The 13,578-nt window shown below is 47.1% G+C and overlaps 2 protein-coding genes across 2 annotated transcripts; one reads left to right on the top strand and one right to left on the bottom strand.

The window, feature by feature from the left end:
- The first annotated feature begins 10,485 nt into the window (after window positions 1–10,485).
- LOC103634323 (uncharacterized) lies at window positions 10,486–11,779 on the top strand. Its single transcript, XM_008655879.4, has 2 exons — window positions 10,486–10,765; window positions 10,844–11,779. Exons 1-2 carry the CDS (start codon window positions 10,518–10,520, stop codon window positions 11,394–11,396), a joined length of 801 nt encoding a protein of 266 aa, XP_008654101.1. The 5' UTR covers window positions 10,486–10,517; the 3' UTR covers window positions 11,397–11,779.
- A 220-nt stretch (window positions 11,780–11,999) lies between these two features.
- On the bottom strand, window positions 12,000–12,999 carry LOC103634314 (uncharacterized). The gene is made up of 2 exons (XM_008655872.4): window positions 12,726–12,999; window positions 12,000–12,640 (listed from the first exon to the last, which is right to left on the bottom strand). Exons 1-2 carry the CDS (start codon window positions 12,825–12,827, stop codon window positions 12,050–12,052), a joined length of 693 nt encoding a protein of 230 aa, XP_008654094.2. The 5' UTR covers window positions 12,828–12,999; the 3' UTR covers window positions 12,000–12,049.
- Window positions 13,000–13,578: the final 579 nt, after the last annotated feature.

Raw genomic sequence — 13,578 nt, 5'->3', positions numbered from 1 at the left:
CGGTGATGATCCGACTCCTATGGGTAGTGCGGGCTGTAACCCAGCCCCCGAGGGTGTCCGAGCGGGCTCCCCTTCTCATACCTCCATGGATGTCCACGTCGGGTCTTCTCCTCCACATTCTGATGGTATAGTAACAGTGCATGCTTCAAATGAGGGAGTCGCCTTAGAGATCGGCGCACCGGATGCTAGAGTTCTGATGCCTGCTAGCGGTGTTGAATTGATCCCTGGTGATGTTCTTCAGATTGCCCCGGTTGATATTCCTTCGCCGAGCCACCACCTGGCTTCTCGTGATTTGGGATTTCCTTCGTTCTTCTCCAATCTTCAGGTAATTTGGCTTTTCCTGTTCTAGCTATACTCCAGGCAAATTACTGTCTTTGTACTCATTTGTTTTCAATATCAGGCTTTGGTAGACGGGATGGCTGGTCAATTGAGATCACAAGGTGCCTCTGTCCCAGAAGGAGCTCTGTCTCTGATGCAATGGAATTCGATGCTGCTTCAGAAGCAGATATCTGATTTGAAAATGACAAATGCTGGTTAGTGTCTTTGTTTCTTCCTTGGCTACTTGATTAGTCTATTTTTAACTGAGTGTCCTTCTTCAACTGTTTTTTGTTAGATATGACCCGGCGGTACTCTGAACTCGAGGAGATGTATTCTCAAGGTCAGATCGCCCTGGCTCGGGTTTCTGCTTCCTTAGATGATGCCAACTCATTGAATTCCTCTCTTAGTGCTCAGCTTGACTCTGAAAGGGCGGTTAACGAGGTAAGCTTACTTGACTTTCTCTGCTGTGTTTTTACTGCTTACTGGATGCTTGAGAGTTGATTCTTGTCTGTAGGAGGAAAAACGTGTACTTGCGACTTCCCGCGATAACCTTGATAGGTTGTATCGTGACGCCAGCAATTCTCTGACTATCTTGGAGAGGAGCCATCATTTTACCATGGCAGATTTGGATCATCACCGTCGCGAGCTGCAAGTATCCCAAGATGAGGTCCTTCGTCTTAGGCAGTTGGTGTCGAGCAAAGACTCTGTCATCAAGGATCTGTGCGCCTCCAAGAGATCAGTCGTCCAGGAGCTAGAAGCTGACTGGCTACCAAGGTTGCCGAAGACAATTCCACCATTCTGAAGGCTCAGCGAGACAAGGCTATGGATAAAGCCATTCGCGCGGGGCGGATCTTGATGAGAAGGTCGGGCGTGGTTGTTCCTAATGATATAGTTGCCGATGTCGAAGCTGCTCCTGACTCCTCGAGTCGCCCTTCTTCATCGGTTGCTCCTGAGAAAAACATTGCCAAGTAGAGATACTGAATACATTCATGAACTATATGTACATGTGATCAATGTGCCCGAATACTCTATTAGAACATGTTCTTGGTACTGGATGCTATTTTTGTTTTTCTGTTGTTTGAATTCAACAGTTGTTACGATTGCAGAAGTAAATGTAGTGTGCTGGTTTTGAAACTTCTCCTTATTTTGTGAGGCATAGAGATCACCCTAAGATGAGTGATCGTAAGCATGTTTATACTAGGTCGAGTAGACGTGAGCATGTTGCAACGCCTTAAGTCATTGCCGACTTAAGCCGATTGCTCTGTTGGTTGGGTATAGTGGTCACCCTAAGTTAAGTAAGTGTGAGCATGTTGCACTGTCTTAAGTCACTGCCGACTTAAGCAGATTGCTCCATTAGTAGGGTATAGTGGTCACCCTAAGTTAAGTAAGCGTGAGCATGTTGCACCGTCTTAAGCCACTGCCGACTTAAGCCGATTGCTCCGTTAGTAGGGTATAGTGGTCACCCTAAGTTAAGTAAGTGTGAGCATGTTGCACCGTCTTAAGTCACTGCCGACTTAAGCCGATTGCTCCGTTAGTAGGGTATAGTGGTCACCCTAAGTTAAGTAGGCATGCAGATTGATAATAAATAGTTCGAGTGCCTTTGAGAATGAAGTCTTTTTATTGATGATGTATTTTCCGATTACAGAATACAATGCTGCCCCGATAGCTTTTGAAATCTAGCTAGGGGTAAAACTTCCTGAGATGCTCTATATTCCATGAATTCCCTATTTCCGTGCCATCCATTTGAGTAAGTCGATATGATCCTGGCCGAGTGACCTCTGCTACCATGAATGGCCCTTCCCATAGTGGCGATAATTTGTGCCGTCCTTCCCCCGTTAGAATTCGGCGAAGGACCAAATCTCCCACTGCGAAGGATCGATGTCGTATGGCCTTATCATGATAACGCCTCAGGGTTTGCTGGTACCTAGCTGACTAAATTACTGTATTCAATCGTTCTTCTTCCAATATATCAATATCCTCCAGTCTAGTAGTTTCTGCCTCAGCTATGTTTTCGAAGATCAGCCTTGGTGCCCCAAACCTGAGATCGGCAGGTAGCACTTCCTCCGAACCATAGACCATGAAGAAGGGAGTGTTTCCATGCAAAGCTCGGCTAGGTTGAGTTCTTAGGCTCCAAACCACATACGACAGCTCTCTGATCCACTTTCCTACGAACTTTTCATTCTTGTTGAAGACTTTCTTCCTGAGTGCTTCCAATATCATTCCATTAGGCCTTTCTACCTGACCGTTGGCTCTTGGGTGTGCTACTGACGCATATTTGATTTGGATGCTTCTTTGTTTGCAGAAATCAAAGAATTCTGAGCTAGTGAAATTGGATCCCAAGTCAGTTATAATGCTATTCGGTATTCTGAACCTGAATATTATATCTTGTATGAATTCCACTGCCTTAGCTGAAGTCAAAGAAGCGATGGGTTTGTACTCTATCCATTTAGTGAATTTGTCAATGGCAACCAGCACGTGAGTGTATCCTCCCTGAGCTTTCTTGAAGGGTCCAATCATGTCCAGTCCCCAGCACGCAAATGGCCATGTTACGGGTATGGTCTGCAGTTGCTGCGCTGGTAAATGTTGTTGTTTTGATAAGTATTGGCAAGCTTCACACCTCTGGACTAACTCGGCTGCATCACTCTTTGCTGTTGGCCAGTAGAAACCAGACCTGAAGACCTTCCCAACCAGAGTCCTGGATGCTGCGTGTATCTCGCACTGTCCAGCGTGGATCTCATCTAGCAGTTGCTTCCCAGTAGTCGAAAGAATGCACTTCATGAGGACTCCTATTGCGCCCCTTCTGTACAGTGCCTCCCCAATGAGAGTGTAGTGAGCTAACTACCTTACGATGCGTTCTGCTGCAGTTTTGTCATCTGGTTCCTCTTCATTCCTTATATATCTGATGATCGGCTCTCTCCAGTCATTAGAATCTAGCTCTGGCTGACTCAGAACATTGCACACTTCTGCCCGATCTAAGGAAATACTCGGGCGTGGTACTTCTTGGACGAAAACCCTAGGTGGGACCTGGGTCCGACTGGATCCTAGTTTCGACAACGCGTCTGCTGCCGTGTTGCGATCTCTCTCCACATGATGAAATTCCAGCCCTTCAAATTTGTCTTCTAGCTTTTGGACGGCTGCACAGTACTTGCCCATAGAGTCATTCGAGAAATCCCATTCTTTATTTATCTGACTTATGACCACCAGTGAATCTCCGTATACCATCAATCTCTTAATGCCCAGTGATATGGCAATGTTCAGTCCGTGAATCAAAGCTTCATATTCTGCTGCATTGTTGGATGCTGAGAATAACAACTGAAGAGCATATTTGAGTTGTTCACCTCCAGGTGCAATGAAGAGGATCCCTGCGCCTGCCCCCTGCAGCTTCAACGAGCCATCGAAATACATCCGCCATACTTCTGCAGTCTCCGAATTATCTGGCACTTGTTGCTCGGTCCACTCTGATACGAAGTCAACTAGTGCTTGAGTCTTTATTGCAGTGCGAGGTCGAAACTCGATGTCGTGAGCTCCCAGCTCGCAGGCCCACTTGGCTATTCTTCCGATGGCTTCTTTGTTGTGGAGAATCTCCCCTATTGGAGATCCAGTGACTACTATGACTTTGTGATCGTCAAAGTAGTGACGGAGCTTGCGTGCAGTTAGAAGTACTACATACAATAGTTTTTGAACTTGAGGATATTTCTTATTTGAGGGCCCTAGAACTTCACTGATGAAATAGATGGGATGTTGTACTAGATATGTATGTCCTTCCTCTGCTCTCTCGACTACCAACGCGGAGCTCACCACGTGAGTCGTGCAAGAGATGTACAACAACAGATCTTCTGGCGGTTGACTCGGCGTGGCTCGGCGTGGCGGCTTTAATACTGGCGGTGTTGTCAGGAATTTCTTCGGTGCATCAAGGGCTTCCTGAGCTTCTAAGGTCCACTGGAACTTGTCCACCTTCTTGAGCAACTTGTAGAACAGTAGGCCTTTTTCTCCTAACCATGTTATGAACCTGCTTAAAGCTGCCATGCATCCAGTAAGTCTTTGCACTTTCTTCTATGACCGTGGTGCTTCCATCCTCATGATAGCCTCGATATTTTCTGGGTTAGCTTCAATTCCTCAGTGGCTAACAATGAATCTAAGCAATTTTCCTGCTGGTACTCCAAAGACACATTTTTCTGGATTAAGCTTCCACCGATATCGCCGCAGACTGTTGAAGACCAGCTGCAAATCTTCAATGAAGTTTTCTATCTTGATCACCACGTCATCCACATAAGCTTCTACACGCTTTCCCAGTGATCGGCTAAGCATGTCTGAATGGCTCTCTGGTAAGTTGCTCCAGCGTTTTTGAGGCCAAACGGCATGGAGGTATAGCAGAAAGCTCCAAACGGGGTGATGAATGCAGTTTTTCCTCGTCTTCTTTTGCGAGGCTGATCTGATGATACCCGGAGTAGCAATCCAAGAAAGACAACACAGAACACCTGGCGGTCGAGTCTACCACCTGGTCTATTCTAGGAAGTCCGAAGGGATCCTTCGGGCAGTGTTTGTTGAGATCCGTATAGTCAACGCACATGCGCCAATCCACTTTATTCTTTTTGAGTACAAGAACAGGCTTTGCTAACCACTCTGGATGCAGTACTTCTCTAATGAATCCTGCTGCGACTAGGCGAGCTAGCTCAGCACAGATTGCTTCTCTCTTGTCGGGCATGAAACGACGTAACTTTTGTCGGATCGGCCTCGCATGAGGATAGACCTTCAGTTTGTGCTCGGCCAGCTCTCTCGGGACTCCCGACATATCCACAGGTTGCCATGAGAATATGTCTCGGTTATCTTGCAGAAACTGGACGAGCGCACTTTCCTATTTGTCATCTAGGCTGGAGCTGATGATGGCAGTCTTGCGTTCATTAGCAAACCTGAGGTTGATTCTCTTGGTTTCCTCAGTCGGCCGCATAGAGGTCACGGCTTGAGCTTCATTTGCAGGTACTGTGAGGTCCTCCTCAGGCTTTGAGTTCGCCTGTGCAGAAGTAGTCGTCGATGGTTTGGTGGTGAGGGCCACCTGAATGACCACTCAGAAGCACTCTGCGGCGCCTTGGAAGTCAGCATGCATAGTGATGATTCCTTGTGGTCCATGCATCTTCAATATCATGTACGTATAATGCGGAATGGCCATGAACTTTGCCAATCCAGGCCTGCCGATGATAGCGTTGTATCCATAGTCGAAGCTTGCCACCTCGAACCTCAGGAACTCGATTCTGTAGTTTTCCGGAGTTCCGAAGGTGACCGACATGTAGATGTGTCCGAGTGGATATTCTCCTTCAGTCGGCACGATGCCGAAGAAAGGAGTGTCTGACTCGTGGAGCTCTTTGAGTGCGACTCCCAAGCCTTGAAGTGTCCGAGGGAAGGTGACGTTGATGCTACTTCCCCCGTCCACTAACACCTTCTTTACCCTGCTCTCTCGGATCACCGGATCGACGAGGAGCGGGTACTTGCACGGATGATCGAAGTTGAGCCACTGATCCGCCCGAGTGAAGGTGATCGGGTGTTCGGACCATCGATACGGGGCGGGAGGACCGGTGGTAGCCACCAGTATCTGACGGTCGTTGAGCTTCTGTTGCCTCTTACTTTCTTGCGACTCATGTCCGCCGAAGATGACGTTGACTTCTCCGTCGACACGTGGGAATGCTCCGCCTTCTCCCCCTTCCTATTGTTGAGGCTGTCGAGGTTCTCCGGGTCCTTCTCAAGGTGGGGGAGGTGGTAGAGGTTGGAAGGGTCGGTCGTTCCCAACGGAGTGCTTGAAGTCTCTGCAGTTCCAGAGGGTGTGACGCATGTCCTTGTGGTACAGGCACTGGGCGTCGAGGATGTCGTCCAACGTACGCTCGCCTCCGCGAGGTGCTCCTCGGGCGCGAGAGGCGGGTGGTCCGGCGGTGTGGACTTCTTCATGAGGCCTCTTCTCCCAACGCTTGTCGGGTTGTTGGTTCATGTCGCGTCGTGGTGCCGCTGGTGCAGGCTTCGCTCCTCCGATGAGGTCCTAAGCTCGTTCGTTGGCGGTGATGTAGAGGTTTGCTTCCCAGAATAGCTGCTCGGAGGTAGTCGGTGCCTTTTGCAGTATGGCTCGGACGAAGGCCGAGTCATTAGATCCCCGGTAGAAGTCCTCGATTACCGTTGCTTCCGCAACCTCGGGGATACGATTTCTCATGGTCTGAAATCTTTTGAGGTACGACCGGAGAGTCTCATCCCCTCAGCGCTTAATGGATTTGAGGTCCCATGGCTGCGCCGGCTTGTCTGAGAGAGATTGGAAGTTGGCGATGAAGCGCCGACTGAAGTCGCTCCAGTCGTCGATGCAGTGTCGGGGTAGGTGTCGTAGCCATTGTAGCGCATCCTGCCCGAGGACGATGGGCAAGTACGAGGTCATCACATCTTCAGTTGCCCCAGCAGCTCGGGTAGCGGTGGTGTAGATAGCCAACCAGCCTCCCAGGTCTTGCTTAGGCTCGTACTTGTCGACGTTGGAGACTTTGAAGTTAGGGGGGCACTGAATGGCCCTGAGACATTGAGTGAGCACCGATACTCCACATGTGTCCTCCTGTCAACGATGATGATGTCGGTCCCGGGGAGGGGAGTTGTTGATGTGGTGCCTCGATCGTCCCCGGATCATGCCGCCGGTTGAAGCCGTTGCCGACTCAACTCTGTTGGCCTGACTTCGCGCAGGGATGCCGTGATCCCGATCATACTCTTCTCGGCGCCGAATCTCGTTCTCGTGTTGTCGTTCACGTGAAGCGTTGATGGAGCTCCGTGCATCCCGCTGACTGTTGATAGCGTGTCGTAGATCGCTCGGTGGATGGGCGAGAGGTAGAAGATGATTAGCTGCCCGAGTGAGCAGCCACCGATAGCCCTCAGCATCTGGAGTCCGGGGGAGGCCATCAGATATCCGAGCCAACACTCCACCGACCTCACTCGGTGTGTTCATGGCTCGGGCGAAGTCGGGGTTCAGGTTCCGTCTGAGAAGAGGGTTCTCTCGGCGTTGTCTCGCCTCCTGTTCGGCTTGCTCTTGAGCTTGCCGATGATCACGTCTCCGGGAATTCCTTCTTTCCCTGAAGACCCGTTCTTCTGGAGTTTCTCCTACCTCCGAGATCTCATCTCATGACATAGGCTGTGCCGGATCCCGCTCTCCGGCTTCATGATGTTGCCGGATATTTCAGCGTCGGTTCCTTCGTCGGCGAGATTCCCGCTGAAGAGGTTCCTCTCCCGGCGCGGTTGGTTCATCGTCGGAGACAGGGGTCGATTCCACTCTTCCCCCGATGAAGAGGACGTCGGGGTAGAATGGAACCGTCATAGCGACAAGCTTCTTTTTGTTCTCCTTTGAGGGCGGAGGTACCAGAGGAGCAGCTTGACGAGCCTTCACCTTGTTTGCTTCCTTTTTCCTTGTGACCTGCGTCCATTTTTCCGTAGAGGAGGTGGACAGCGGGTTCTCCAGGAAGACAGATCCTCAGCTCCTGGCTTGTAGGAGGTAGTCTTTGCTCGGAGTGCTGGAGGTTGCGCTTTTTCTTGCTTCGCTCCGGCTTTCCCGGAGATTGTCGAGGAAGGTTTTCTCTCCGGCAGATCCGTGATGCGATGTATAGTTCCCTCTTCGTCTGCCACGGATGAAATGGTTCCGAAGCAGAACACGGATCCAGGGCGGAGGATGATCTTGTGCTGGAAAGTGATGGCCATTGAGCTAGCTTGGATCGGTGACACACCCCCTACATGGCGCGCCAGCTGTCGGTGTTTTGGGTCCGACCACGCACCCAGGGTTTCCCCTCGAGGTGCTTTTTGGAGTAGGACGGTGTTACCAACTGTAGCTCGATGGTTCGTGCTAGATGCACGAGAGACAGTAGACAATCTTGTATAGGTTTGGGCCGCTTTGAGATGCGTAACACCCTACGTCCTGGTGTGGATCTTTTGTGTGGTGGGTTACAAGGGAGTTCTCTAGTACGAGAGATGCTAGAGAGCTGAGTAGATGGCTAAGAAGTGAGATGTTTTTGAGGGGATGCCCTCTAGGCCTTATATACTTGATCGTGGGGTGTTACATGCGGATATGATAACAACGTATGCCTAAGTAATAGTGAACCGACTGAGCCTATCTTCCTATGATTCTACCGACTTATCGCCATTCAGTTCCAACGCCTGAGGACGCAGCGCGGGAGAGTCGGGTTACTGCTGTGGATGTCACTCAAATCCGTTGGGCCGTCTGGGCTCGAGTTGGTCCGATCTTGTGTTGATCCACTTCGCCAGACGTTCCTCCCCAGATCCACGAAGGGATGGCCTTGCGAAACATCAGGCCCAAAGCCTTTCGCGAGGTCTTCAAGCCTTCTAGTGGACCCGGGGATATCTGTCCCCCACATTAGGTAGTGTTTGGTTGAGGAGCCAAGTAGAACGGAGCCGTTCCATCTTTGATTCTAGGAACAGAGCCGTTCTGTTCTGTGTTTGGTAAGTTGGAACAGAGCGGCTCTGTTTTTTGTTTGGTTGCAGAGTGAACTAGAATGGAGCGGCTCTGTTTTTGTTTGGTTGCAGAGGGAGGCGCGCGAGCTGCTGCGCACGGATGGGAGAGCGATCTGTGGGAGTGGGCTGGGAAAGGAGCGGCTCCGTCCCATTGATTTTTTGGAGTGGGATGGTTCCGGATCTGAGGAGAATATTCCCTAATTGGAGTCACTCCGTTCTAGTTACTTTGTAACCAAACAACAACAAAACTGGGACAGAACGGCTCCGTTCTACTTGGCTCTTCAACCAAACACTACTGCTACAAGCATGCTTTCTCACTTGGAACCATTTGTAGTATGTCCATTTTAAGCCTAAAATGCCTTTTTTTCTCAATTTGCTTGAACTACGTGTGCTCATGCTTATACAAGAAGATGTTAGTCCAACACAATATGTTGAGCATTTAATCACCAAAACAAAATAGAAATGGCCCAAAAACATATTTTCCTTTCAGCCATAGATCTTGGCGCTGACCCTGGACACGTGGATGCCATGCAGCCGCCACGCCACGTCTATGTGGCTGGAAGGGTCCTAGGTGCCAATTACATTGGCGCTGAGCCGTCTAAGGTTGATGCCAATTGCGACGGCGATGACCTTAGTGTTCATTTTTAAATGAAATTGCAAATAACATATTTATGAAAAAACTAAAAATGGCCAAATTGCAAAAAAAAGACGGTCCTCACGACTATGATGTCTTTGGTTTAGAATAAGTTTTTAAAAATCTATAGATTCCTCTATTTTAATTTAGAATCATCTCATACCCTAGATTTTCTAGATTTATGTTGTCGGTGCAAGTTGTCATGCTCTTATAAACCCTATAGTTAATAGTTGTTTCAACCAAACAAAAATCGATTTTTCACAATTCTGAGCTCACAACAGCTTTCTCATAGCTTACAACTAAAATCAAATTTTGAGAAATCTACATCTGAACCAAACAGAACCTAAGTCTAATTACTACATGAGCAACACATTTTTACTGTAGCAAAATATGGGTTAATCATGGATTAGTTAGACTTAATACATTCAACTCGTGAATTTGCAATAACTTATATAATTAGTTTTATAATTATCACAGATTTAGTCCTCCTTGTAGGCATCTAAAAGCCGGACTAAACTTTAGTCTAGGGATCTAAACACCCCGGAAACTTATAGATGACTAAACGACAGTTTAGGCTGTCTCCAGCAGCGTCCCCTAAATTTCGTCCCCTAAAGGAATATTCTCTGTCCTTTACAGAACACTCTAAAAGATTTTGTCCTCTATATATTCTCCGTCTCCAGCAGCGTCCTCTAAATTCCGTCCCCTAAAGCTACAGTGTTAACAGATTCACATTTTCCATTTCTTTTACATTTTTCTTTGTTTTCTTCTCATTTGACACTATATAAATGATACGAAAAAATGTATTTATTAATTTTTTAACCAATAAATTCGAAATATCAATAATAATTACATTGCTTGTTTTGATGTTCTGTAATTGTTGTCGGTAACGCGCAACATAGTATAATATCGTTGCCAAAATATGTTTTCAAATGGACAAGCTTGCACCGTAAGCCAGTACTCTTCTTCGAGAAGCCATAGCCTAGCTTCCCTTGCACGACAAGCGAATGGCTTGTATCCGAAGCGTACTTCCTCTATAAATACGAAGTGAGCCTTGCATACTTCACTCAACCTTGCATTTCCAAAGTCCACAACCATGAATCCCTACTTAGAAAACAATTTTCTTGTGCGCTTGATGGAAGAAATGGAAGAGGAAGAAGAAGAGTTGCAGTTGGCGAGGCACATGGTCAATAGGAGGCGACGTGCACACAATGAGCGTCGTCATGGTGGTTCCATCCCAGGGCGTGTTAGGATTCATCGTGATCACATCAGCGGCGATGCAAGAATCCGAGCGGACTACTTTGGAGCGAACCCGGTGTACACGGATGCTCAATTTCGTAGGAGGTATTTACAATTACCACATTCTTTTTACCATGTACAAAACTTCATGACCCCTATTATGACACATGAATTGTATGGTAGGTTCCGCATGCGTCGCCATGTCTTTGAGCGCCTTGTTGATGTTGTGCAACAAGTGGATCCATATTTTATTCAGCGTCCAAATTGTGCGGGTGAGATTGGTCTTTCTGCTCTACAGAAAGTTGTTGCTGCTGTTCGAATCCTTGCTTACGGTATTCCGGCTGATGCCGTTGACGAATACGTACGTATTGGGGAATCTACTGCTCATGAAGCATTGAAACACTTTTGCACGGCCGTCCAAACCGCGTTTGCTCCCTATTATCTCCGTGCACCAAATGCAGAAGATATCGCACGCCTTCTCCAAGTTGGCGAGTCACGTGGGTTTCCTGGTATGCTTGGTAGTGTTGATTGCATGCATTGGGAGTGGCGTAACTGCCCAAGTTCATGGAAGGGGATGTTTACAGGGCGTGGTAAACATCCTACCATGATCTTGGAAGCTGTTGCGTCGTATGACCTGTGGATATGGCATGCATATTTTGGTCTGCCAGGTAGTTGCAACGACATAAATGTTCTTCACCGTTCAAACCTTTTCAAAAGGCATCTGAGCACAACATGATAGTAGAAGACGAAGGTCCATTGTCTTTGAACACAACCTTTGAAAACATCGGAGTGCTGGCAGACACAACTCAAGGTTCACTGGAAGAGCGCAACGACTTCGTCAATCAAAGGTACAACCAACTGAAAGACCGCAACAAATATACTCAGCTTCAGATAGATCTGATACACCATCACTGGGCGCGACATGGATCCGGAGTTGCATAGGATGCAATGAAACAAGTTCTGTCTGTGTTAGTGTCTTTGTTTACTTTACATTGTTCTACTGTCTGTGTTAGTGTCATGTTTGTTCTTATCAAGTGTGTGTACTGTGTGTCTTAGTGCTCAAGTGTCGTAGTGTCTCATGCTGCTGTTTCAATTCAATAACAAGGAGTACTACTGTCATGCAAGCACATGTGTGTACAAATGGTAAACATAAACTGCACCAAGCTCACAGATCATGAACCCAAATACTTCAACACATATAGTAAAACATTCAGGTACAAACCATGACAAATAGTTCAAAACAATAACTTCAAAACAAATAGTTGAAACACGACCTAAAAAAAAATCTGGTACAAACCAGATTTGGGTCTCACGACAGCAAGCTCACAGTAACAAGTCCGAGTACGCCTCATTCATAAATGACAAACAAACATAGTAACTAATGAACCTTCACTGGCCAGATGAAGTAGACCCAGTAACCCTTGCCAGTATCTCTTGTTGCTTGGCTTCATAGTACTGGCGGAGTAGAGGGTTACATTTGCTCAAATCCATGCTTAAGATCATTATCTCCTCTTCCTTGTCCTCCTTTAGTTTCTGCCTTTCTAGCCTTATTTTCTCCAGGTTCAGCTTCTTCTTTTCTAGGAGCAATTTCTGCCTCTCATTTCTGTTCATTGAATCCAACTTCTTTTCCTCAGTTGAAACAGCTGTTTTGTACACTGACAGGCGCTCCAAAGAAAGATCACCCATGCGTGTCATAAACTCAGAATCTGATGAAGATGTGTCCACAGATTTAGTCCTCTTTGCCTTTTCCTTCGAAGCATCTCGACCAAGGGGCCTCTTTGATGTGAAGCTTGATGGTACAGATTCTTCAGCATCCAAATCGACAGTGTTGGAATGTGTGGGATTAGCGTTGGCTTGCTGCTGTTGTTGACCCATGTGGTTGTCCATCCATTTTGGTTGGTCCTTAAGAATAGCCCAACAGTGTAAAAAGTGGAAAGGCTTCTTCTCAATTGCTGCAAACCTAGAAGCTGCCAGTGATGTCTGCCAGACATAAGAAAGTGTTACAACATGAACCTACTAAAAAACCTCTAAATACTGATGTCAAAATGTTACATGAAAGATGTACCTTGTCTGCGTCACTGAGTCCACTAGGATTCTGTCGGAGGACTGCCATCATGTATCCAGCAAAAGTGGAACACTGTGTTTTGATAGTATCCCATCTACTCATCAAAGATTTTGTGGACCTTTCTGGCAATGTTCCTCGTCTTGAGTTGTATGCTGCAGTAATTCTACTCCAAAATCCTTGACGTTTCTGCCCTGTGTTAATAATGGGATCGCAACTAACAGCAAGCCATGCATGGCATACCCTTGTGTCCTCTTCAGCAGTGAAGTTTGCTAGCTTAGTTCTTTGAGTTGCCTTTTTAGTAACAGCTGGTGTTCTTGAGCCCTCGGGTTGCCCATCAACTGGAAATTCAGAATATTGTGTTCCGATAGGCTGCTCGTCAATCTGGCTAAGGAAGCTTCCATATTGAGACATCACCTGGTTCCAATCACTACCCATTCTATTGAATACAGGCAGATCAAACATGACATAAATGAGCATGTAGTCATCATGTAACATGGTATAAAGTAGAGAAAATTCCTGGTATGCCATCAGATTTTATACTCATCCCTTGTGTGCCATTGAGTGGCATATAGGTATATTTTTTGGTGTCTATGACATGTGGGGCCAGTGGCATACAAGGAATGAGTATATTTCCCAGTGGCATATAGGGAATTGGCCCTATAAAGTAAGGCAAACATAGTCCAACATAACACAATAATTATTGTAGTAACTGAACCGGATTCAGTTTACATAGACCAGAACATTAAACTCCCCCAAAAGCATGAACATACCAACCGACAACTACAGCTGAACATAGACCTAAACATGCTACAATACTTGTACTGAAGTTTAACCTACAACACTAGTACGGATA

The sequence above is a fragment of the Zea mays genome, chromosome 1, assembly GCF_902167145.1.
Source record: "Zea mays cultivar B73 chromosome 1, Zm-B73-REFERENCE-NAM-5.0, whole genome shotgun sequence".
Taxonomy (NCBI): Eukaryota; Viridiplantae; Streptophyta; class Magnoliopsida; order Poales; family Poaceae; genus Zea; species Zea mays.
This window is presented reverse-complemented; position numbering and strand designations above follow the sequence as displayed.

Excerpts from the sequence above, each read along its gene's own strand:
- LOC103634323 (XM_008655879.4), top strand. The coding sequence starts at position 10,518 with ATGAATCCCTACTTAGAAAACAATTTTCTTGTGCGCTTGATGGAAGAA. Across the intron at positions 10,766-10,843 it reads GATGCTCAATTTCGTAGGAG|GTTCCGCATGCGTCGCCATG; the intron begins GTATTTACAATT and ends ATTGTATGGTAG.
- LOC103634314 (XM_008655872.4), bottom strand. The coding sequence starts at position 12,827 with ATGAGTAGATGGGATACTATCAAAACACAGTGTTCCACTTTTGCTGGA. Across the intron at positions 12,641-12,725 it reads GACTCAGTGACGCAGACAAG|ACATCACTGGCAGCTTCTAG; the intron begins GTACATCTTTCA and ends TATGTCTGGCAG.